Source organism: Petromyzon marinus, chromosome 27, assembly GCF_048934315.1.
Source record: "Petromyzon marinus isolate PM22_M1 ecotype Great Lakes invasive population chromosome 27, UKy_Petmar_22M1.pri1.0, whole genome shotgun sequence".
Lineage (NCBI taxonomy): Eukaryota > Metazoa > Chordata > Hyperoartia > Petromyzontiformes > Petromyzontidae > Petromyzon > Petromyzon marinus.
The window spans coordinates 4,873,382-4,897,665 of record NC_133693.1 but is presented as its reverse complement, the minus strand read 5'-3'; the positions used below and the strand labels follow the sequence as shown (position 1 = coordinate 4,897,665).

At 48.1% G+C, this 24,284-nt stretch overlaps 1 protein-coding gene across 1 annotated transcript; it reads left to right on the top strand.

The window, feature by feature from the left end:
• Window positions 1-2,806: 2,806 nt before the first annotated feature.
• LOC116946481 (kelch-like protein 29) lies at window positions 2,807-23,230 on the top strand. The gene is made up of 13 exons (XM_032961405.2): window positions 2,807-2,965; window positions 5,855-6,099; window positions 7,039-7,123; window positions 8,976-9,758; window positions 11,641-11,782; window positions 13,018-13,277; window positions 13,718-13,977; window positions 14,688-14,886; window positions 15,713-15,895; window positions 16,621-16,801; window positions 17,380-17,573; window positions 19,135-19,279; window positions 20,274-23,230. The coding sequence occupies exons 2-13, from the start codon at window positions 5,872-5,874 to the stop codon at window positions 20,455-20,457; spliced, it is 2,844 nt and encodes a 947-aa protein (XP_032817296.2). The 5' UTR covers window positions 2,807-2,965; window positions 5,855-5,871; the 3' UTR covers window positions 20,458-23,230.
• The last annotated feature ends 1,054 nt before the right edge of the window (window positions 23,231-24,284 follow it).

Genomic DNA, 24,284 nt, shown 5'->3' with positions numbered 1-24,284 from the left:
CCAACGTCTGGACTTATCTGCAGCATCATTTAAGTCCGGGGGCACTCGGGCTGGGTTGCAACGTGCGACGCCTACATAGGCAGATGCAGGCGTGCTGGAATCAATGCTCTCGAAGTGTCAGGACCTGGGAGAAAGGGAAAGTGCCTCTTTTAAGATGTGGATCCGCATTATACGTACTTGTTGTGCGTGACAGGGCGTTGTGGAGTTGTTTTAGCCATCAGGGAACGAGAGGGACGGAATATACAAAGACGGAGAGTCAATACGAACGAGGCAGAACAAGACTGAATGAATGAACACGAGCCACCCCGTGTATACGGGCCATGTGTGAAAAAATAGCTTTATAGCTTATCGGATTCCTCCAGTGTAAATATGATTACGTGTAAGCAAGCGGCAGACAGTACCAACAAGTGGTGTATCAACGAGAGAAAAGCCATACTGGCATTATTGACTCGAGTCCTGGCTCAGAATTGAGACAATTTCATCGTTCGTCTGGGAGTGAATTCTAACGAGGATTAGGGGTGTGGTGTGTCGGTGTGGTGTGCGGGGTGTCGGTGTGGTGTGTCGGTGTGGTGTGACGGGGTGTCAGTGTGGTGTGTCGGTGTGGTGTGTCGGTGTGGTGAGACTGGGTGGTGTGTCGGGGTGTCGGTGTGGTGTGTCGGTGTGGTGTGCGGGGTGTCGGTGTGGTGTGTCGGTGTGGTGTGACGGGGTGTCAGTGTGGTGTGTCGGTGTGGTGTGCGGGGTGTCAGTGTGGTGTGTCGGTGTGGTGTGACGGGGTGTCAGTGTGGTGTGTCGGTGTGGTGTGTCGGTGTGGTGTGACTGGGTGGTGTGTCGGGGTGTCGGTGTGGTGTGACGGTGTGGTGTGTCGGTGTGGTGTAACGGTGTGGTGTGTCGGTGTGACGGTGTGGTGTGTCGGTGTGGTGTCTCGATGTGGTGTGACGGTGTGGTGTGTCGGTGTGGTGTGACGGTGTGGTGTGACGGGGTGTCGGTGTGGTGTGACGATGTGATGTGTCGGCGTGGTGTGTCGGGGTGTCAGTGTGGTGTGTTGGGGTGACGGTGTGGTGTGACGGTGTGGTGTGTCGGTGTGACGGTATGGTGTAACGGTGTGGTGTGTCGGGGTGTCGGTGTGGTGTGTCGGTGTGGTGTGACGGTGTGGTGTGATGGTGTGGTGTGTCGGTGTGGTGTGACGGTGTGGTGTGATGGTGTGGTGTGTCGGTGTGGTGTGTCGGTGTGACGGTGTGGTGTAACGGTGTGGTGTGACGGTGTGGTGTCTCGGTGTGGTGTGACGGTGTGTTGTGTCGGTGTGGTGTGTCGGTATGGTGTAACGGTGTGGTGTGTCGGTGTGGTGTGAAGGTGTGGTGTGACGGTGTGGTGTGTCGGTGTGACGGTGTGGTGTGTCGGTGTGTCGGGGTGTCCACGTTGGAGTGGGCATCCACATTCAATCGTTTTGAGCTCTCCACTTTTCAGGCCAAAATATTAAATTTATTATTTCGCCTTTTAAAAACAAAAGTGCGAGCGATATAACTTCAAACGAACCCAACTTTCGTATGTACTGTACGTTGAACTTCATTCGCACCGTACGTAGCCAACCATGCGTACACAACATCCTTCCTCTTGCTGTGTGTTCGCATTCAGTCGTTCATTGAAAGTGCGGAGTCCAAGCAAGGGGCAAGGCAGTCTGAAACCACAAGATAAATAAATACAAACGTGCACCTCCGTTCCCATCACTGTTTCACCGCATGAATGTAAAAGCGTTTGTGTACACATCCCACGTGGCACCCAGTCACACGGCCTTCTCCGAGTGATTTTGTTCAGCAGCATTCGTTCGACCACAAGCGAACGCCGCACCGGTTTCAACATTGAGCGTCTCATCAGCAGGGTCGGACTTGCTCACATTGACGCTGATCATTATTTTGTGTTTATCTACTGCGTAGCTTTCCCTTAGGAGGCCGTTCATAAATGACGTCACGCGTCACGCGATTTTGGACGATTTTTTGACCCCCCCCCCCCGTCGTCACACGGCGTCACAAAAAGTCAGACCCCCCCCCTCAAATATGACGTCACAAAGCTCTGCCCCCCCCAATAAAACATGCTTCAAATCGCTTTAAACTATTGTCATTGTAGTGCGTATTTAATGTGGTGCTGCACTCTGATGTTGTAGGAGAAAACATTTATTACAAAGTCTATTTAATTCAATAGAACGTGTTGTCTTTATTTATTTATAGTTACGCATTTTGATGTGACGTCACATTTCTCAAACCCCCCCTTACCTCGTCACACATCGTCACAAATGTCTGACCCCCCCCAGGTGCGTGACGTCATTTATGGACGGTCCCTTAGAACTCGGACCCATATTTAAGAGAGAGAGAGAGACAGAGCGAGCGGGTCCTTTACGTAGACCGTAGAGTGTAAACATCTGGCAGTTCACCAGCATTGGTTCGAGCAGGAGATGGAGCGATTATTTATTGTATGGGAGGTCCGTGAGAGATGGCGAGGGCTGGGGGTGGGGGGGAGACATTCATCCAGCAGTGGATTGAACGTGGCAAATCGTGTTGAGGCTGCCACACCGCCACGTACGCAGCGAATGAAAATTTCAAATCTCGCCACAATCGAAGCGCGTGTCGAATAACGTTGAGAATCGACTTTAAATCGGTTACACTCAGAGCCAACGACGTCATTTTGCACGGCAGTCGGTCCGCACGCTACGCAATGACGTCATTCGCGCCAAACCGTTTCGCGACCGCACGTGTGAAGAAAAAACACGCGGCGGCGTAGTGACGTCACGCGTTGAGCCACCGCGCGGGTGGTGACATCACGTAAACGTTACGTCATCACGCAGCTGACTGTCTCCATTGTCGGGGTTGGGGGGTAGGGTCAGTATCACGTCGTAGGCGATTTTTTTATCTTTTTGGTTCGTAATTGACGAATTTGTAATCCCTACTACGACTCTCCTAACGACCCTGCAAAGGTAATCTTTTTTTATCTGTTGAGTTGGTGAATGTCACGCGCTTGCGTAGTTGGCTGCCGGCTGTGATGAAACTAGTCGAGACGGGAGTGTGGTTGAGTGCTGTAGGCCGCCACGTGTTGTGCCGACCGTGGATGGGTCTCAGTGTTTTTTTTAAAGTGAGGAATGATTATAATTGGTAACGTTATAATTAACTACACAATCAGAGGCGCTAGGAGTCGTTCATTCTTGTCAGCGTTGCAGCGGTGGGTCAGCAGCAGCAACGATCAATCAATTGCTTGACAAAGGCCTTCCGAAGGCTTCTCTATCCCTCGCGCCTGCACGGCAGTCGATCTCATCTCGCTCCATCTCCGCCGTGGACATCCTCCTTTGCGCGCCACTCAGTTATTCCTGCGTTGTATCACCATCCATTCTTGCCACTGGAGCTATGCACTTCTAAATATAGATTGAAAACTAATTTCTTTGGAACTGCTTTGTGTTTTTAGTGTTGTTGCCCTTCCCCCCCCCACGGTTGTCTACGTACGGTGCGAAGGAAGTTCAACATGCATGCATTGAGCCGTATACTACCCAAACCCACCTACATACTTAACCAGTTAGCATTGCCTCACCTGCATACGTTCCTCTAAACCACGTGTTTCTCGTGTTGGTCGTGTCATCCCCAGTGTGCCTCCTGGCTTCTTGGATCGCTTTTCAACGTTCAATATGTTTCATCAGTCTCGGGGTTCACGTTTCTGATCCAGATTTCTCTCGTAGGTATAACATATACAGTGCCAAGTTGGGGTCGCAAACGAATATCAATATTAAACATAGTTTGCTGTGGCCAATCGTGAGGCGTTGATAATGAGACTCTACACCTTTTGGAAGGCTACTGCTGGATAAGGGATTCTTAGGTAATACAGGCAGACCTTGTTTAGTGCTCAAGATGCGTTCCTGGAGAGGTGAGCGATAATCGACGCAGTGCCATTGTCAGAATCAATATTTATTGTGGAGGAATCAGATGAGCAATAAAGCTCTTTTTCACAGATGACCAGTGGGAGCACGGGGTAAGAACGTTACAACAAACAGTACAAAACATGATAGCTCAAAGTACAAGAAAGGTAAACAAAAATCACCCAAACACCAAAAAATAAAACTAATCCATTCCCATACAAACAGGTGTTAACTTATTTTTCAGAAGCGACCTGGCCAAAAATGATAGCTCAACAAAGTGGCCCATCATTTGGACATTTAATCGTTATGGCGGTGCCCCGGGGTACCAAATAATACAAAATAGCCGAGACAATTAAATATTTTATTTCTGGGACACTTTTTTCCAGGGGTGTAACTTAACTCCGCGACTGGGGTACCATCAATCCAAAATCAATGCTCGCCAAAAAGCATAAAAATCCGTTATCGAAAATTTTAGCTTTGGATAGTGCATCGTGTACAGCTCGTCGAGATGAGTCGATTGCCGCATCGCCGACCATCAACAGACTAAAAATGACTGCATGCGAGAGCCGGGGCAGGTACCCCGGGGTTCCGCCATAAGGTTCATTTATAGAAGCAAAATCATCTAAATCATCTCAATGCATGTTTGTATACGGAGGATGCGTTTCCGACAGCTTTATTTCTCACGTCTGAACATGAGGCCTTCGTTGGGGTATCGGTAGTAGCGCTACTAATAATACATTTGATAAATTATGCATTCGACTGTACTACATTCCTGTTGGACATTTGCGAACACAATAACTTTCTAGCTTATCGGATGCCTCCAGCATAAATAAGAAATAGTAACTCCAGGACCTACGTTATCTTAGTGATTCCCGAGGACAGCATTTGCTGTAGTGAGGTTTCTCTTAGGTGGAGCCTCAGAGTCTATCCCGGTCTCACGAGTTCTCACCTAGCTTTATAATAATATTGTAAAAAAATCGATTTTTTTTTATGTAATCGTGAATCTTGTTAATCCATCGCGCCGGAGTGGCTGAACGAATGGCAGCACAGTTGCCAGCGGATGTGCGAACTTTGGGTTTTCGTCTTCATTCTCGTAAAATAAAAAAAAATCACCAGGGCAGAAAGCGCCTTAACGAATCGACCTTCTGCGGGGTCAACTTGATTTGCTCCTCAAATGAGCGTTAAGGCGATGCTCATCTGTTTATACCGCTTAACCGGTGGTGGAAATTACACATTTGCCCCAAAGGCCACCATACACAGAGAGATCATCAAGTCGGTGTAAGGCACATTTTTCATATTGTGTATTCGTGCGTGCATTGCCGCCGTCAACATTCGCGTCGACGTTCCCTGCACCACGCATTCGAAAATTTCCGCTGCACGGTATCCATGCCGCAGCCTGTGAGCCCCCCCCCCCCACTTCTTCCCCCCCTGTGCAGCGTGAACCACGGGTTGTAAACAACTGCTTGTAAACTCTTCGCCCAAATTGAATGCCGTCATTCAATTCTCTCTTCAAAAAATAGATTTTTAAATCGAGATTTCCCTCTGGAGGCGTTCCGCGTATCAAACTACCGGGCTTGTACGCATGGCAAATTTCCAGTGACGGTAACAAGCCAGAGGGGATAATGCGTTTAGTGGGTGAATACATGAAAATGAATGGGAAATAGGTAACGGATTGCACCGGCTAATCAGGTAAATGCATTAAAGTATACAAACTCATGCATTGCCGTGGGACATTGAGTAGAGATACATATCAGAACTCAGTTTTGTGTCTGCACATGTAAATTCAATGTTTTAGTCCATCGGCCTATTGGTATTCCAGACCGATTTTATAAGGCGACAATTTGTTTAAGCAAGCAAACTCTGAACCAGTTAAGGCCTTCTGTGTCTTGTTTAACAAGTTTGACTCATGATGAAAATTATGATAGTAACAATTGTCATAACGGTCACGACTCTTCATCATAGGCGGTGCAGCTGGGATCATGTCACGGCAGCAAGGCAGGTTGGAGAGAAACTTCGTCTCCAGAGGCTCACGGGACCGCGGGGGCAACCACGCCGTCGGCAGTGGCTCGCGGTTCGCGGGCTCCGTGTCCTCGTACGCCTCCACTCCCGCGTCGTCCTACTTCTCCATGGGCAATGCGGCCGGGGCTCAGCTCATACAGAGTCTCGCCACCAACTCGCTCAACTCGCAGTCCAACGTGCATTTCAGGGTAGGGTGGGTCTCGCGTTATACTGGAGCTGTGCACTTTTAAATTTCGATTGAAAACGTATTGTTTTAGAACTTGCATTTTGTGTTTAGTTTGTAGTCCTTCCCTCCGCCCCTCCCGATTAACATGGTTGGCGACGTACGGTGCAAAAGGTCAACATTCCTGTAATTTTTCACGATACGACGTTTCACTCAGTTTCGCCTAACTTTGCAATTGTATTTTGTTGTCTTGATTGTGTGATGTGATATAGTTCTTAGTAGGAATGAATATCACTTAAAGGTTTTAAAAACTCTCAACATCAGTCTGCCATAAGTGTTCTGATCATGGTAACTTTACAATCTGTAATGCTTACAGCGCACATGCTCTCAGAACCACAAAACATTATTACGGAAATTACATATGCCTATTGTGCGGTCAATTACTCTGGATTTTTTTTACAAAGTACTGATGTAATGGGTAATGGATTTTTTTAAATTATTTTGATGAACTGATTACTTCGTAAGTATTTTGTCAGTTATTTAGGATGTTCACACACGAGAGGGATACCGAAGGAAACAAGTATAAATTTCGATTTAAAGCTTTCGTGACTGCAATGATTCATCTTCTTTGGTTCTTTCGGTAAAGTCAGAATTCTCACCAGAGAGAATATTATTGTGTTATTTTATTTTATCAATTTATTATTTTATTCTCATTCTACGTGACTTTACCGAAAGAACCAAAGAAGATGAAACAAGTATATGCGAGGCGATTGCACTTAGAGGTGTCGTATAATCCAATACGTGTGTGTGCATATGAGACCAGCGTTATATAACTTTATTGACACTGGACACAAGTTTGTGGTGCATAATAGTTTCCGGTTCGTCTCTTAGAATACGGTTACATTAATTATATTTTTCTCTTACAACGTGTACTGTGTTTGTGCATTGTTTACTCCGTGGGTAGCCATCGCAGCTGCTGCCTGATGGCATGCAGTTTGGAAACATTCCCTGGAACACGGACGAGCCGCCGTCTAAGCAAATGAAAAGCAGTAAGTGCGTTTAGGCAACGTGTGCCTGGTGTCCTGTTATGGTTGCGTCAGAGACTGACATCCGATCCAGTTTCCTAATATACGCCTCCTGCAACGTGGCACGAGACAGTCAATGATAAAGAGGTCAGCGTAAACAGATGCCCTCATGAAGACCCCATTGGCACATTTAGATGAATCAGTATAATTATGCTCATGTTTCCTTTATATGAAAAATATGACATGTTTAACCGATTGAAGTTACATTTTCGATTTCCCAGCCTGGCATTTGAAGCTGAGCAATATAAAGTCAATAAAATCTCGCCCCCACCACCTAAGTCCACCCACGAAATGGTTACACCACAGTCTATCGGCAGTTTGCATGTGGTGGAGTAAAGTGTGTGTACTGTCACCTCTTAAGATGTTTCCCAAAATACTCTTTAGAGGGGGCTTGGCTCTCCAGGGCTGCCACTAGTTGAAGGCCCTTCTGTCAGCAGTGGTATGAGCAATGCGTTTCCTGTTTCGCACCGTTTACCATTTACAATTTTAATTGGCCTGTGACCATATATGTCAGCAGTGACGTGCAGTATATGCTGTACTGGTAAACTGTAGGTGTAAAATGCAGTACCTGCTGCAACATTTTACATTTCTGTGCACATTTTACATCAACAACTTAAAATAAGTATATACAAAGCAGAACCAAATAGCTCTTGTTGATACGAAGGTCGTGTACCCTTAACTGTCTGAGATTAGTTTAAAGCACTTGCAAGTCCGTCAGGTGTGCCATGGCGCTGCAGTAATGCAACTCCAATACATTTTAACACATCCATAAAGCGATGTCATTGAAATGCTATGCCTGCACACTTGACCATAACGAGAAAACTTTCAATCAACATTTCAAACTCATGTTGACATGGCCATCCACAAGATTATAACTATTTACGCATTTCATGAAAAACCTCACCTCGATGGGTCCGTCGTCGTGGTGATGAATGGAATGCGAGAGTAACGAGGGAGGATTCCAAAGCGAGGGGCTGATGTGATCATCCCGAGCTATTTCACCCCTCCTACAACCCCCCCGTAGCCAAGGAGCTACAGTCAAAGGCTTCGTGGACAATTGTCAATGGACCAGAGAAATTAGTACATTTTTATACATATGTAGTGACATCGCCGGATGTCACTGTACAGTGCTGGCCCTAGAGAGGCACGGCATGTGATGTAACGACATCGTGGACACCGCGATGATGTGGGTGTAGTACCGGCCCTAGAGGGGCTCGGTGAGCGCTGATTGCTAGCGCGAGGTGGCACCACGCTTGGCGTGCAGTGCCAGCCCCTACAGGACAGGGTGTGGGAGTGCCGGCCGTAGGAATGAGGTGACTAAAGGCCATGGCACTCGGATTGACCCAAGAGGACACGTCACCAGTTAAGTATACAAAGGAGCCCCAAGTGGGGGCTGGGGGGTGGTCACGTGGTCCGGGTCCAGATCCTGCTCGATGATTCTGGAAGGTGGTCGTGGCCACGGGCAGAGCCAGCCACACCAAAGGATATAAGCCGGGTCCCCCAGAGGGACCGGCTGTTGTTGAAACCTTCATCTACGTCTACATTCTACCGAGTCTCCAACACGTGGACCTGGACCCGAGCTGTGGTCCCGGTCCGTAGTAGCTAGTTACGTAGAAATTAGTGTAGTTAGCCTGGTGGTCACCACCATAGGTTGTTATTCTGTTAAGGGGCAGTTACCCCGTGTGTTGGTGTTAAATAAATGTGTTGCATCCAAGAGTACGTCTGCGACTCAGCTGAACTCACTACACAAAAAAATACAAGCAGCTTGCGAAAGTGTTATTTAAATCCTACATGTTTCGTGTCTCCTTTGTCTCAGATCCAACCTGGATGTCAGGGCTGCTGCAGAACCAAAGTGGATCCTCCACCCAGGACAGCTTTGGGCTTGGCCAGAGCAACTCCCTACTAAACCAGCCACCAGCTCAGGGTTTCCCATCGTCCAACCAGAGCGCTCTCAACCAGCAGCTGATCTCAATTCTACTGCAGAAGCAGCAGCCACAGCAGCAGTCACAGCAGCAGCCACAGCACATAACAGCTGTTCCTCCCGTTCGCCTGCTGGGGCCTGGCTTGACTCTGTCCACGCAGCCGAATCAGCAGAAGGGGCTGTTGCCATTGCCGCCGAATTTCCTTTCAACGAGCAGCGCATCCTCGGCCTTCAGCTCGACGCCGTTTATGCAGCTCGCCTCGTCCTCGAGTCTCATGCAGTTCCCCCCGCCCGTGCCTCCCGTTCCACCCACAGCGGGGCTGGCGCCGGGTCTCGGCACAAACGGGATTGGCTCGCCGTTCCCGTCAAATATGTTCTCGTTGCCACCGACGGGCCTGGCCATGAACCAGGCTGCCCAAGCGATGAACCAGGTGGCCCAGCCTCTGTTGCAACATCTCGCACAGCAGGCGCCACCTGGCCATTTCATGATGGGCATGCAGCAGCAGCAACAGCAGCAGCAGCAACAGCAGCAGCAGAATGCGGCGGTGCCGATGATTACTGGTGTGCCGCTAAATGGCATGCTCCAGAACCCTGGTACCGTGGGTCTCCAGCTGCCGCAGATGAAAAAAGAAATGAGGGATGGGAAGATGGAGTTCAGCGATCCTGACCACCCTAAAGGTTAGTTATGTCATCCTATGTACCAACTTCCTGTCCAGTGATTTCACGAGCAACTGAGCAGTAGTTGTGTTTGCAATGACGAAACACATGTTGTGAGAGTGAACCTAAAGTGATGTGAACAAACTTAGGCAGATCAGGAATTGGCAACAGATATCGTCATTGAGGTTATCATTTAGTAAATTGTATCATGTACAGGAAGTATCTTCTTTCGTGATAGAATGCAATTGTGATAAAAGTGTAATGAGTAATATGGTTGTTCATAATTATAACTTTTAAGCATATCTTTTTGTTTTCAACGTTTATCATAATTGCCGTTTTTCAGACCGCTTCGTTATGGCTTGTCATTTGCTTGCTATCGTGTGCAGCTCCTGTTCGTTTTTGTCCCCCATCGACTGACACAATAATTGTCTTGTGTTCCTATTGTATATGTCATAGGTATTGTCTGCCAAGTTTTGTTTGCTCACACTTTCCAAGTAAAGTTGAAAGCGCGTATGCATTCGCTCTGTCTTTCTCGGTCTGTCTGTGTAGGCAGTTCCCGATAACTCCCGTAAAGATGATCCAGTATGAATTACATTTTAGTCAAAAGTTGTGTTGCTATACGAGACTTAATATCTATAAAACTAGCCATATTGATTAAAGGGTTACCCTACGCTTGCCAATAATTTAACCAGATATAATGGGTAAGCCTTTTCGGCCAAGAAGATGACGTGGGCACGATCGCGTCCAGACGACGTGATGTGTGACGTCACCTGGCGATGTAATACTTCGTGTAACATCTCCTTTTGTGTTTTGGAAAGGTAATGTTCACAGTCCTTTGTAAATCCACGGTTATCAATCCACTGCTAGATGAATGCCTGCCCATGCCGTGCCAGTCTAGGGGGTTGTTTGACTATACTTCGCCACACTGGTCAGTGTAAGGTGGTGAAGGTGGTGGCTCAACTCTAGTTAGGATGGCACTTGCCACTGATCTTAGCTGTGGCCGGGAATTGAACCTTTGTTGCCGGGTTTATCGCTTAACGATGTAACCGCTTCGCCACGACTCCCACCACCACGTGAATCATTTTGTAGTATCATTAGGTGTTAGGCCATTCCTATTTGTAGTTTTAAACCGCTTGCTGGAATTATTTTAAAGTAATTTAATAAATAACTATTCATAGTCTTAAATATGTCAAACCCATTGTGAAATGTACAGTTTTTTTAATATTCTGTTTCGTGACCTTTTTATTTTCTCTCAACAGGACATGGACTGCCTGCCACTAAAGAGTAATGTGATTCTGTCCAGTCAGTGTCCCTCATAGTTTATATAGGTCAATCAAGCAGCGTTAGTGCAGCTGTGATACAGCGCAGTAAGTACTGCATAAAACTGTGATTTTGACGGCGGCTCGGAGGAAGAACTTTACATTGATAAGGAAAAGGAAGTCAGTGTCTGTCTGTGATCGGAGCTTGTTTCTGACAGTGAAACAGCCTTGGGTTCCTCAGCGTCCATGGTTCGTCCAGACTCAAGACTCGAAGCCGACGTATTTTTTTTCTCCTATTTCCCACACCCTCTTCCACCTCCCGCCTTCCCCCACCCTCTGCTTTTTAAACCAACACGTGGGTGGCTGCCCGGCGGCCCAGCGAGTGCGATGAGAGCGCGTGTGCTTCCCAGGTTTGAGTGCGGATGAGAAGGAAGGCTCAGCTGTTGGTGACGGTTCCCCATTGGGAGCCCTGGCTGGTCCAACCCCACCCAAGACCCCCCTTGACTCCGACGCATCAAACTCCATCTGCCAGGATCCAAAGTTTTTGTGAAGTGTTAAAAAAATAACTTTGTTGGTGTTATTCCCCCCTCCTCTGTTTTTGTTGTTGTTCCCCCTGGCTGTGTTTGTGTGTCCACTTCTTGCAGAAATGCTGAATGAAATGAACCAGCAACGGCATGACAGAGAGTTCACTGACGTGAAACTTATAGTTCAGGGTGGACTGTCCGTGGATGCTCACCGTAACGTTCTAGCCTCCTGCTCTCCTTATTTCAAGGAACTGATCAAAAGGTTTGCCGAACGCAATCGTTTCTCCCACCACCTCCTTCCCTACCCGCTACTCTCCCGTTCCTTTCGAAAATATAAAAAAAAAACTACCAACAAGTCATCGATCTTCTCCTGTTCATACTACCCTTTCCCAGTTAATCTACATTTGTTTTCCTTCGTTTCTCTCTCATCATTCATTGTGCTATGATTGATTTATAATTTTGCTCCGCAGAGTGTTGTGTGGAATGTCCCGTCCACTTGTCTTTCTTTGACGTCCGTTGTTCACAGGGTATTATTTTTCATTCAGAACAAGTGATACACTGGAAGAAAACAAATCTGCGACGAGATATATTCAAATTACCAATAACATAATTAGTACAGTAGTTGAGTACTTTTCGTCTGATGTTCTGTCGGCTTTTCCATTTTGTCGTCGGGTTTCTCTCTGCCTGTATGTGTTTGCAAGCCTTTCCACTTCCCTGTGCCAAGACATTTGCTTGCAGATCCTTCCAAGGTGGAATTATTCAAAACAGTTTGTTGAGCCGAATAATTATTGATTTTAATTTGCCGATGGCCACCACCACCACCAATCTTGCCCCCTTTCCGCAGAAGCTGGGTTAAGAGTACGGTTCCGAATAAGTCCACAAGACAATAACGATCGCTTTTAATCCCAAGGAAGAACACGGCAACGATGCGAGGTCACCAGATGTGTTTCCGGCAAACTGGGTGCGTTCGTGACATAGCACCTGTCCTAGCAGGTGCTATGGTTTGGCTCCGTTTGTTCGAGATTGTTGATTGACGGTGGCAGTGAATGGATGTTGGTTCTTTATAGGAGAGAGAGCTGGCAGTTGCTGAGTGAATGGAACAATGAACACAGTGATTGTTTGCCTACACTTGTCTGCTGCATTTTAACATTTTATACAGATGCCACGCTGCCCAGGAGACCCAACGTGTACCATGTGCTTTTTTGAGCGTTCATGATTGTAGGTATACGAGCTGCAAACGGACCCCGCATCAGCATTTAAAAGTGTTTGGTTTTGTGTGAATGCGCTTCCGTTCCAACGGTCAGCGGCTACAGCTCGAATTTCCCTGCGTGCCCGTTCAGAACAACACGTGCTAGTGGATGGAGAATGGCCCAGGATGCTAGTAGTGACGATTAGCACGGCGGAATGACGGAGAATCTTGCCTGCCCCGCCATCGTCTCACCGACCGCCACTTAAGCGCGTAACCGTCTTCCCCCTGGCGCTGCTTTGCCAATGCAGAACGCAGCTGGAACAGTCGGGCACCTTCGTCCCGACCAGCGGGACCGGCATGGGCGGTGTCCCCCCCCCCTCTGGTCCAGAGTTGCGGGCCCTCGAGCTGCATGTCGAGGGCGTGAGTGCCCAGGTGATGGAGATGCTGCTGGAGTTTATTTACACGGGCCGCTGCGTGTCGGAGAGCATCGCTCACGCCCGCCCCCTGGCAGAGGCCGCCCGCACGCTGCAGATAGCCTCCTTCTGCCGCGTCTGCACTGCCTACCTAGGTACGACCGCCGTTAGATAAACTTCAACATAGAGTTGTCCTGCTGTTTGGGGCTTCCCGTTTTTAAAACTGTCCAAATTGATCCAAGGGTCACCAAAAACTTGCAGACAAATCGGAGCCAAAAAAGGGCTATATGCAAATATGCAAGTTGCATTTTGCGCCGACAGTTTCACATTAGCATTCATAAAGGGTAAAAGTTCAGCCTTGCAATCACTTGCTCACGTGACTACTGACGGAAGGTGCTTCCACTAGAGAGCGCTCTTAGAAAGTCTTTGTCCCACTCTTCTACGCTGGCCGGATGTCTTATTGGCATCCGTATACGTCTTATTAAAAACATTCTGCGGGTGAAAGCACGTTGGACACTGTCGCATTATCAAGCATGCGTATGCATCGATTTTTTTACTTTTTTGTTTTCACTTCACATCATTGTGAACGACACAGAGAAGCAGCTGAGCGTGAGCAACTGCCTGGGTGTTTACGCCATGGCGGAAGCGCTGGGCAGTGCCGACCTGGAGAGACGGGCGCGTGCCTTCGTTCTCACCAACTTCCCCGAGCTGGCGATGCGCGAGGAGGTGCTGAGCGTATCGTGCGCTCAGCTGGTGTCGCTGCTCGCCAACGACGACCTCAACGCCAAGACGGAGGAGCTCGTGTACGACCTGGCCATCCGTTGGGTGCGCAAGGACATCTGCGCCCGCTTGCAGGTGCCCGCCCGTTTACCCCGTGGTGGAGGCCGCGTTCGGAAGCGTCCGCTCTGTTGTTTTGTGCTCTCGTGCGTATCGTTACCGGCACATGCCGTGATGGGTACTGCAAGATCCGACCGTGTCCGTCCCATGCTCGCCAAGCTGCATTGACTTCCGGTTGCCGAACGAATGCATACGCAGAGCAGGTGCGTGGTAAAATGCTGTCCCCGATTATGTAAATCAAAAGCAGCTTGAAGGGGTCTCAGAGGCATCTCCGTGATATTAACTTCCTTGGGCCATTCTTTCTAACACAAACGGTTACACTGCTCGTGGCACGACGCCGATAAAAAATTCCGAAACTTGACCGCGGCATAAATATCCAGAGACGCCGTGGAGACATTAAGTCCTGGCCTCCTTTGACGCACGTTTTTGCCAAACGACATCACATTTATCCCTCTATTTAACTATGAAACAGGAGGATTTCTCCACAAATATGGCTGTCGCCTGATGATGCTAGTTGTAACTACTGGCGAAACGTCGTACTCGGATTATAAATGTTGTGGCTTTACTCTCCAACACACCTGTGTGCTGTACAAGTAAATTATTGGCATGCTTTGTTTATATGGCCAACCTTACTAATTGGCTGTGTCGGGTGGTGGCGGGTTTAACGACACGTATTTACACGATGTCACCCAAATAAAACTCTAATACGGAACGAAATCTGTGCGCAGCACGCCGCCGAGGTGCTGTCGGTGGTGCGGCTGCCGTTCCTGCACCCGAGCTTCCTGCTGAACACGGTGGACAACGAGGACATTGTGCGCTCCTCCGAGGCTTGCCGCGAGCTCGTAAACGAGGCTAAGCGCTACCACATGTTGCCGAATTCGCGCCAGGACATGCAGACGGCGCGTACACGGCCACGCGCCGCTACGGGTACGGCCTATGTCGCTGCCTCCCCCTCCTTCCCTTCCACGCACCCCCCTCCCCTCCATCGTCACCACCACCCATCCACCACCCCATTGCCCGGCCTTCCCTGTCATCCACTCACGTGCAACTTTATAGGGAGACGCAGCCCAAAACGAGGAAGAAAAATGCATATGTGTTTAATTGGCAAAAATAATGCTCAGGATATTGCAAATAATATGGAGGGGAATCAGTCGCTGGACTGGTAAGCACAGTGCGTGGACCGCTACAGCACCAACCTGCACTAACCAGCAACCGGTAACAACCCGTACGGCCAACACGGTGTGGGGAGGTCGTCATCCAGCCGATCTCTAACACAGCACTGACATTACGCGGGAAATGGCACAATCGTGATAAAAGTCGCCACCTTAGACAACGGTGGTGCCAGTGAGCTCGTTGCTCCTGACGCCCCGACCCATTCGGCTACCTTGCTTGCTCATTCCCTAATCCATTTAATTGGAAAAGTTCAGCGCTTGGGTAATCGGGCAAAGTCACGAAACGGAAGTGCCAGAAACGCTGTGCGTGTGCGCATGTGTGGTAGCGCAGCGGTTAGAGCGCTGCACTACTTACCCGGCAACCCGAGTTTGGTTCCTGCTCACGGCCAACACCAGTGACGATTATCTGAACTGGTCCTGGGCATCCCCGAGGTCGACTCTGGAGACAAAGGCGGTCGGGCGTGGCGCTGGCCAACCACCCCCTCGAGTACCGCTCCGGCCTTCATAGGTGCACACTAACAGCACTTGCCCCAACAGTCTGTGAAGGCTATACATGAGATCTTTGTCTTTGTGCGTTGCAGGCGTGTCGGAGGTGATCGTGCTGGTGGGCGGGCGACGCTTTGACGGCGCCAGCCACCGCAGCCTCACGGCCGTCACCTGCTACAATCCGGCGGTTGACAAGTGGTTCCCGCTCGCCAGCCTGCCCTTCTTTGAGCGCGACCACTACTGCGTCGTCAGCGCCGGCGACAATATCTACCTGACCGGTCAGCATCCTCATGCGTCACCCGTGGCGAACACAACGCTAGTGCCGATGCATCAAGTTGCTCGACCTCTTATGTTCTTTAGGCTGAAAGCCTTGGTCAGGAATTCAACCCAGGTCATTGGGCTTGTTAGCACAGTGCCGTGAACACCTACATCACCAACCCACGCTGACCAGCGTGGTGAAGTATGGTCATACAACCCCCATGACCAACACATCAGCGGGTTGACAAAGGGGCGGTACATCCATTTTTTTAAATGTATTTGTTCTTGTAAAATAATCTCTTATTACAATTAGAATTGATTGTGATGATGCTGATGGAGGTGACAGTGTGGGGAGCGGTGGTGTAGCGGTGAGCGTGCCGCGCTACGAACCTGGTAACCCGAGTTTGATTCCCGCTCATGGCCAACACCAGTGACGAATTTCTGAACCGGTCCTGGGTCTCCGCTAGATCTACTTAGCCTCAAATGAGTACCCGGTGCGGTGTGTAAACATCGCCACTAGGGAGACAAAGGCGGCAGGGTGTAATGCTGGCCACCCACCCCCTCCGACTTTGGAATTCCCTCCCTTGTGCCGTGTCGGCCTTCATAGGTTTGAGGAAGGCAAGGACAAGCAATCTCAAACGCTCCTTCCCTAGGCAAGGCAGGTCCACGGCAAGAGACGTGGACCTGCGAGCGAATAAGTAAGTCTCCTCTTTGTTTGAACGAGTGGAATTGACGTCATTGACAGGCGGCATCGAGAACGGCGTGACGCTGGGCGAGGTATGGTGCTACTCGGTGATGAGCGACAGCTGGGGCCTGGTGTCCCGCATGGCGATGGCTCGAGGTCGGCACAGCGGCCTGGTGTACGATGGCAAGCTCTACTCGCTGGGCGGCGTGGGCAGCTCCAGCACACTCACGCACTGCGAGAGGTCAATGCTCCTTTGTTGTTGTTACAACTACTAAATTTCGATTAAAAGCTTTCATGACTGCAGGGATTCATATTCTTGGTTCTTTCGGTAAAGTCACGTAGAAGGGAAATAATAAAATAAATGTTATTATGTATTTTTATTATTTCCCTTCTTCGTCACTTTACCGAAAGAACCAAGAAGGTTACAACTACTGTTACTACTACTACTGGTTTAATCATCAGGGTTGCCACGATTTAATGTTTCACCATTCGATAGGAAATGATATCGAATTTCTCGATATGACGATCATAATGATATGTTTCCTATAAAATTTTAACAGATTATTTGGTAATACTATGCTGACAGTTATGCACAAGCACAACAAAAAAATAACCTCATGCGCCAGTAAGAAGGACCGTTTCCCAAAACTATTTTCATGAGGCATGTGAAGTTAGTAGTGTTATTGCATTTTTATCATTGGTTCTGTGCTTTCGCTGTACTTCTGGTACGGATACATATTTTCGAAAAGTTAATCGGCTGGTTCACTTGGCCATGACAATGTTTTATTTTTGTTGTTTCGCTTACTCCACCGTCTCCAGGCTGGACACGGTGACGAACCAGTGGGAGGCCTTGTCACCGATGCCCAGGGCCGTCCACTCGGCTGCGGCCGCCACCTACGGGGGGCGACTCTACATGTTCGGCGGCATCAACGACGCGGGCCGCTCGGCCAACGTCATGCAGTCCTTCCTGCCGCACATCAACTCCTGGAGCTTCATTGAGACGCCCATGATTGGTGAGGGACGCGTCCCGAGAACGCGCGGGACGCGACAGCACGCCAAGGGGGTGCTTGCTACTCGCCGCGTCTGACTGTGTTTTTTTTTAACGTATGTACGTACGGAGAACTTGCTTTCGCACCGTACGTAGCTAACCGTGCTAATCGGAGGAGGTGCGGCCAATTGGAGGTGCGATTAGCCTAGCGTATGTAAATTTGTCCCATCCTTACCGCATTCAACCACCGCACGCACTGCAGGTCCAAAACACTTCTGTTACCGCCCGACTTCGGAATCCCCTTCCCGTCATATCGTGCCTCCCACCAAGTTAAAAGGTAAAGTTACACATTTGTCCATACGTGGGAAGCCACCGACGAGTGAAGGCAAGCGCGAACCGACGCTTACAACACATTTTTATTTTCCTTTATATTCATTTAACCTTGCTCAATTCGAGAAATGTATTAACCCTTATCCATTGCAACTTTAATAGTGCTGCGTTTGGACCTTTGAGCCTCTGCTCGGTAACCATAATACAAAGAAAAAAACGTGCACACACGTACAAACTTTTTTTGTCAGTCCACTGTAGGATGAAGGCCTCCCCCACACCCTGTGAGTTATGAGGGTTATTTTGATATCCTTCACCTCGCACGTCAGCATGGGTTGATGAAGGTGGGAAAAGTGATTTGTCTGTACTGTCCTCTGCTGTCCGCAATTGCCGACAACAGCAATTTTTTGTGCATGGTGGGCCCTCATCCAAGTGCTACCAGGCTCAGCGCAGCTTAGCTTCCTGGGGTCTGATTGGATCGGGTGGCATTCTTGGCAATTTTAAAAGGGGCATAAAATGTGTACTTGCTATTAACAAGGTTGCCAATGAAAGGAAAATGTATTATCACATTCTCAATTATATTATATATTTGTTTATTGCGATATTCTTCCTCTGTAACCCAGGTGCGAACCTGATAATACAACCTGTCTTTCGTTAAACGGATGTGTGAATTCACACCCTTATCTGCTCATGCAACGTAACAGGTATTGAACAACATAGCTTAAATTTGAAAAAAAACGCCACTTTTTTCAAATTTTCTTGCTGTGGTTTTCACACCTGATGATGATTGCTTGTGTTGCAGTCGAAACGTCGTGAGAATTGGATTGTTTTATATGTTTTATTTTATTGTTTCCCTTCTACGTGACTTTACCGAAAGAACCAAGAATATAGCTCAAGTTCTTGTCTAGAACTGCTATTTATGTCATTTGTTACCTTAACACTTTCCTTTTCACATCATTATGATTCATAATTCATTTTTGGGTAAAGCCACCGACAACCAAACAAATGTGTCACATGTACAAGCGTTGCATGCACCAATTGTTATTGATTGAGCTCATCAGTAAGTTTGAGCAATATCTTACAACGAATTTTAGCTATAAGGTATGATGTTTCGCTTGAAATTACGTCAAACATCTTCAGGACAAGATCCAGGAATAAAAAAAAAAATAACCACAGCATTATTTGATGTTGAATCCTATTTTAAGTTGTCCGCTCAACCTTCAGCTATTTAAACCCCTAAACCCTTGTGTCCCGTGCAGACAACAAATATGCGCCAGCTGTGGTGTTCAACGGGCTGATTTACATCCTTGGGGGGGCGTTCTCGCGCACCACCACCATCTACGACCCCGAGAAGGAGAACATCAAGTCGGGTCCCACGCTCAACTACACTCGGCAGTGCTGCGGGTACGTTTCCGCGGCAACCACCACCCACGATTCTCGCCGCCCTGACCCGGGAGATGGTCCAGACGGCAGGATTGGTCACCGAAGCGATGGAGTTAGGTGTGAAGGTTTCCCGTCGACAGGGTGGGGCCGCAAGTAGGCTGTCGTCATCTGCCCCCCAAGTGGAAAGTGGGCAGGGGGGGGGGGCTTTGTAGAGTTAGGCTCGGTTGGATGGCTGTTACTATTGGCTGGATGGATAATTGACTAGGTTAAGGGTTCGGTGGTTAAGGTTATTAAGATCATTGGTAGAGCTGGTGATGGTGGCTGGTTGGCTAGTTCATTCGGGTTATAAGCAGGGCAAGCATTTGGTTAGCTTGTGTGTTCCCATCACAAACACTATTTTTCTATGCTCTCCTACCATTGCAATGTGTATGGCCTTTTCAGTTTGTGGCCATTTTTGGTTCCTAACCTGTGGATCATGGGCCACTCACTTGTGTTCCTCCGCAAGGCCTTGGGGAAGTGGTCTCCGGAACTGTTGCAGATACTCTGTTTGATATTTTATAATTTGCCCATTCCACAGCTATTTAGATTAATCGATAAAGAGCAAATTAATACTTTTTACGGCATGTCGTAGTGCTTACGGGTAAGTTTTAATTTTGAAAAACTATGTTTTTTGGTGAATGGAAGTAAGCGAAAAAATGCTGAGCGTTGATAGTGCACCGCGGGTCCAGAAAAGGTTGGGAACCACTGCTGTAGACTGTGTTTGGCCTAGACTTCCACGCTAGCCAGACGTCTTGGAAAAGGCGGCAGTACCCACACTTTACTCCAAAACACACAACCTGCCCACCTGCGGTGTAATCATTTACACTGCCGGGTGGAGAGATGCAGGGAGAGTTCAGAAACTTTGCCCCATTGTTTCAACTGCCACGGTGTGGAGATCAGATCGAACCAGCGACCCGTGTATTGCAAGTCTTGGAGCGTTCACCGCAATGTGATGTTTCTTTTTGTTTATCCCCAGGGCGGTCGTGCGCGGAAACAGGATCTACGCGACGGGGGGCCTCGTGAGCCCCGAGGGCCCCGCGCTGGGCAACCTGGAGGTGCTGGACCTGGAGAAGAACACCTGGACGCTGCAGTCCGGGCTGCCCTGCGCCCTCTACCGCCACGGCTGCGTCCTCATCAAAAAGTCCTTCTCAAACAATTGACGTGCGTTGCCAAACGCACCACGTGCGGCTTCATAGCCCCGGCCTCCCAAGGCTCCCTGACGTTCCGGGACGACGTCGGCGGTGGCACGTTTGCCGCACGAGTTCGCCACCCTGGTTAATTACTGCGGGTGTATTTAACTGTCAAAATATGCGCCGCCTGCTTTCCGTTGGACGTTAAAATATCCCGTCATATTTGGAACGGTAGGCCGTGTTTGCTGAAGTCGTCATCCAAATTGGACAAATTCGATAAATTGCTCGCAGATTCCTTCATTGGGATGCCCACAAAACAACATTGCCCCTCTAATTGCAGACCAATGCCCGCTAACTAGCCGGTGCCTATTTAATGGCTGCATATCAAGCATCAGGAAAATCCGCCCTCATTTATGCCGCCAAATTTTTGGTTCATTCTCTGATCTTCTTAACCATCTGCAATTATCTTTTTCTTAGTATCCCTGCCTCTGCCCCCCACTCACGAATTGAGAATGCTTCTGCACGAGTTGGTCTCAATCTCCCCTTTAACAAGCACACTTCGCCTCTCCTCCAACTCCACTGGCTTTCCCATTCACTACACCGCTGTCTTTTCAAATACCCGATGCTCGTCTTTAAAGCTCTTCTATGGCCTTGCCCCACCTCATCTCGCTGCTCTCATCTCCTTTCACGACCCCTCCTTCTCGTCCCCTTCGTTCACAATCTTCTCTCGGTCTCCTCTTCCTTCTCCCCTGTGCCCAATCCTGTTCTTCGGTCTTTATTCCTCCTTGCACCCCCTCACTGGAATAAACTTCCCCTCTGCATTAAGTTGGTCTGAGCGAAGACGTTAATGGCCTTGGCAGTGGGTTAGGCAGTGTGTGTCACACACACTGGTTGTACAATGTATATTTTTTGTGATTGAAAGCGTCGTGTTCTGCTTTCACGCAGAAACCGTTGATGTTGATATATAATGCACACTGTGAGGAGTGTGCATTTTACACGTGGCCCTATTCTCCAGATTATAATACACTCCGGAAATGAACACGTACTCCAAACTTGTGCCCGGTGTTAATGAAGGTATGCTGGCCTGGTCAAACATGCCTACAGGATTGTAAGACCGCATCCGCTAACTTGCTTTAAAATACAGGGGGCGGTGGCAAGGTGGAAGTGCGTTTTATAATCTGGGAATATGGAAATTGTGCTTTTTGTTTTGTAGTGCCGTATTTACCTAAACTTTAATTTGTTTTCCATAATCCACTCTTATACGGGTATAGATGAATGTTCTGCAAAACTATTATTCAGCCCATAGATATAGTGTTGCATACAATGTGTGTATATATGTACTTCAGCATTTTTGTAGTGTCGCATACCATGTATTTGCATTTCAATTGGAAATCATATTTCGCTTTAATGGCTTTCATCGGACTTTGTTTTAGGCACATGCTTTTAAGGTACAGATGCCTTTTCCACCTGGTATATAATGAGTGTACGCAGTGCAACCACGTTTGTATGTTGAACGGCTTTCGCACTGTACGTAGTCAACCGCGCTAATTGAAGGCTGAATGCATATGTCTGCGTAACTGCCCGAGATCTCGTTTGCGTGGTCCCACCCTGGGGAAGTCAATTACACACAGTGGCACTGCTGGTCCCCCCCGCTAAGGGGAAATTGGGCCAGTGGCACTGGTATGTACACGTACTACCCGCTTGTCAATCCGCTGCTGGATGAGGGCCTCCCCGCACTGTGCGGGCCATGGAAGTAATTTGACCATATTCCACCATGCTGGCCACTGCGGGTTGGTGAAGGCAGGCAGTGGGTGCGGTAGCGGAAAGATTTTCAGTTGTTGGCCAGCTCTCAGAGCATTGAAGTAAAGTACAGCAATGGCTTTTGCTACACTGCCCTCTGCTGCCCACAATGTACCTCTGTAGCTTGTCAACCTGTGTGTGATGGCCACTCATCCAAGTACTTTGTAGGGTCAACCATGATTGGCTTAGATTTTACAAGGCCGGACACATTCTTGGTGAAAATGGCCATAGGCTATTTGGTTTTAGGCAGTTTGATATTAAGAGCTAGAAATTCCTCATTTATACCCCCCTAATAGTCCCATCCCCTACTGGTGCGACGATTTATGTTTGTTACTTGAGTAACGAACAACTGCATTAATCGATTTTGCATTGCTTAAGGGACATATTTGCTGTACAGTTTAAATGAATACACGTGCATGTAGTCTGTAACACAAGCACCAACTTTTGATTTAAAGCTTTCGTGACTGCACGGATTCATATTACTGGTTCTTTCGTGGCAGATCACTGTTATAATTCAGTAGGTTCACGTGACATTGACTTCTCCAAGACAGGTTCTTTGCAAGCCATCTGGCTACCATGAGAGATTCGTTCATGATTGCTTGTGTTGCAGTCGAAACGTCGTGAGAATTGTATTGTTTTATATTTTTATTATTTTATTGTTTCCCTTCTACGTGACTTTACCGAAAGAACCAAGAATACAAGCACCAACGTTCCTAATATTGACGGTATCGAGGGGCACCTGGGCCAGATCCTTTAATTTGCCCGGCTGAGGCAGTGGGTGCGGTAGCGGAAAGATTTTCAATTGTTGGCCAGCTCTCAGATCCAGTTAAGAATGCGGTCTGGTCAGTCCCCCCATACTCAGGTGCCCCTAAATACAAATAAAGACATCTCCCGTTTTTAGTTCAAGGACTTTTGTAAATATTGCTGTTATTGTTTTAATGCACATATTTTGTTCCTGCCGTCAACTGTGTACATGCGTCCCGTTAATAAAATGCAATAATTACACGTCTCATGGCTACTTGTATCAGGGGTATTTAAAAAAAGAGTACTTTGTACGTATTTCTTATTGACGGTATTTATTAAACCAAAGCCATGTAACAGGAATAATTTATACAATTGAAAGGAAGAAGTGCTGTGTAGCTATTCGTAATTTTGCGACGATGCTGCAACAAGTGCAGCTTTAAAGTATAGGCAATGGCCTACCACTGGGTTACCAATGTTGAGCCCTATTTGTTTTTTGGGTGAGACCACGTAGTGACTGTGTTTGCCGAAATTCTTGTCTACTACCTGACAATTGTCACGTCTACAAAGATATTAATACGTGATTTAAAGCTTTCGTGACTGCAGGGATTCATTTTCTTGGTTCTTTCGGTAAAGTCACGTAGAAGGGAAACAATAAAATAATAAAAATATAAAACAATAAAATTATCACGAAGTTTCGACTGCAACACAAGCAATCATCATCAGGTGTGAAACCACAGCAAGAAAATTTGTTTCCCTTCTATGTGACTTTACCGAAAGAACCAAGAATATATATTGATACGTGTCAATGCATTGAGAAAAGTATTATCAATAAAGCTCCACTGGTGGCTTCAGACTTAACGTATGACGATGTTTGATTCAAACCAAGGCTGGCACGGCCCGGTTTTATTCATTCGGGTTTTAATCGTTTTTTATATAAAACCGGAGCACCTGGATCCTGCCCAAATCCGGTTTTATTAAAGTTAAGTCGGGATTTCAGTCGCACCCACCCATTAGCGGCGTTCGGGCCGGGGCCCGGGCTCAGCCGCCATGCACGTGAGTCACGCGGTGCGTTCGGCCCTCGCCCAGACTTTCGTCAGTTCGTCACTCGTCGGAAGCGACTATCCCGCGCTCCAGAAGATCGCCATCAAACTGTTCAGCATGGCCACGTCGATCGCTGCGTCTGAGCGAAACTTCTCGACGATGGGATTCATCCATTCCAAGTTGAGGAACGGCCTGGTGCCCAGCACAGTCGAGAAGCTCGTCTTCATCAAGTCGAACCTCAACGCGTTCCACGACTACCTGACGCCCGACGA

Excerpts from the sequence above, each read along its gene's own strand:
- LOC116946481 (XM_032961405.2), top strand. The coding sequence starts at position 5,872 with ATGTCACGGCAGCAAGGCAGGTTGGAGAGAAACTTCGTCTCCAGAGGC. Across the intron at positions 13,978-14,687 it reads ACATCTGCGCCCGCTTGCAG|CACGCCGCCGAGGTGCTGTC; the intron begins GTGCCCGCCCGT and ends ATCTGTGCGCAG. Across the intron at positions 16,802-17,379 it reads ACACTCACGCACTGCGAGAG|GCTGGACACGGTGACGAACC; the intron begins GTCAATGCTCCT and ends CACCGTCTCCAG.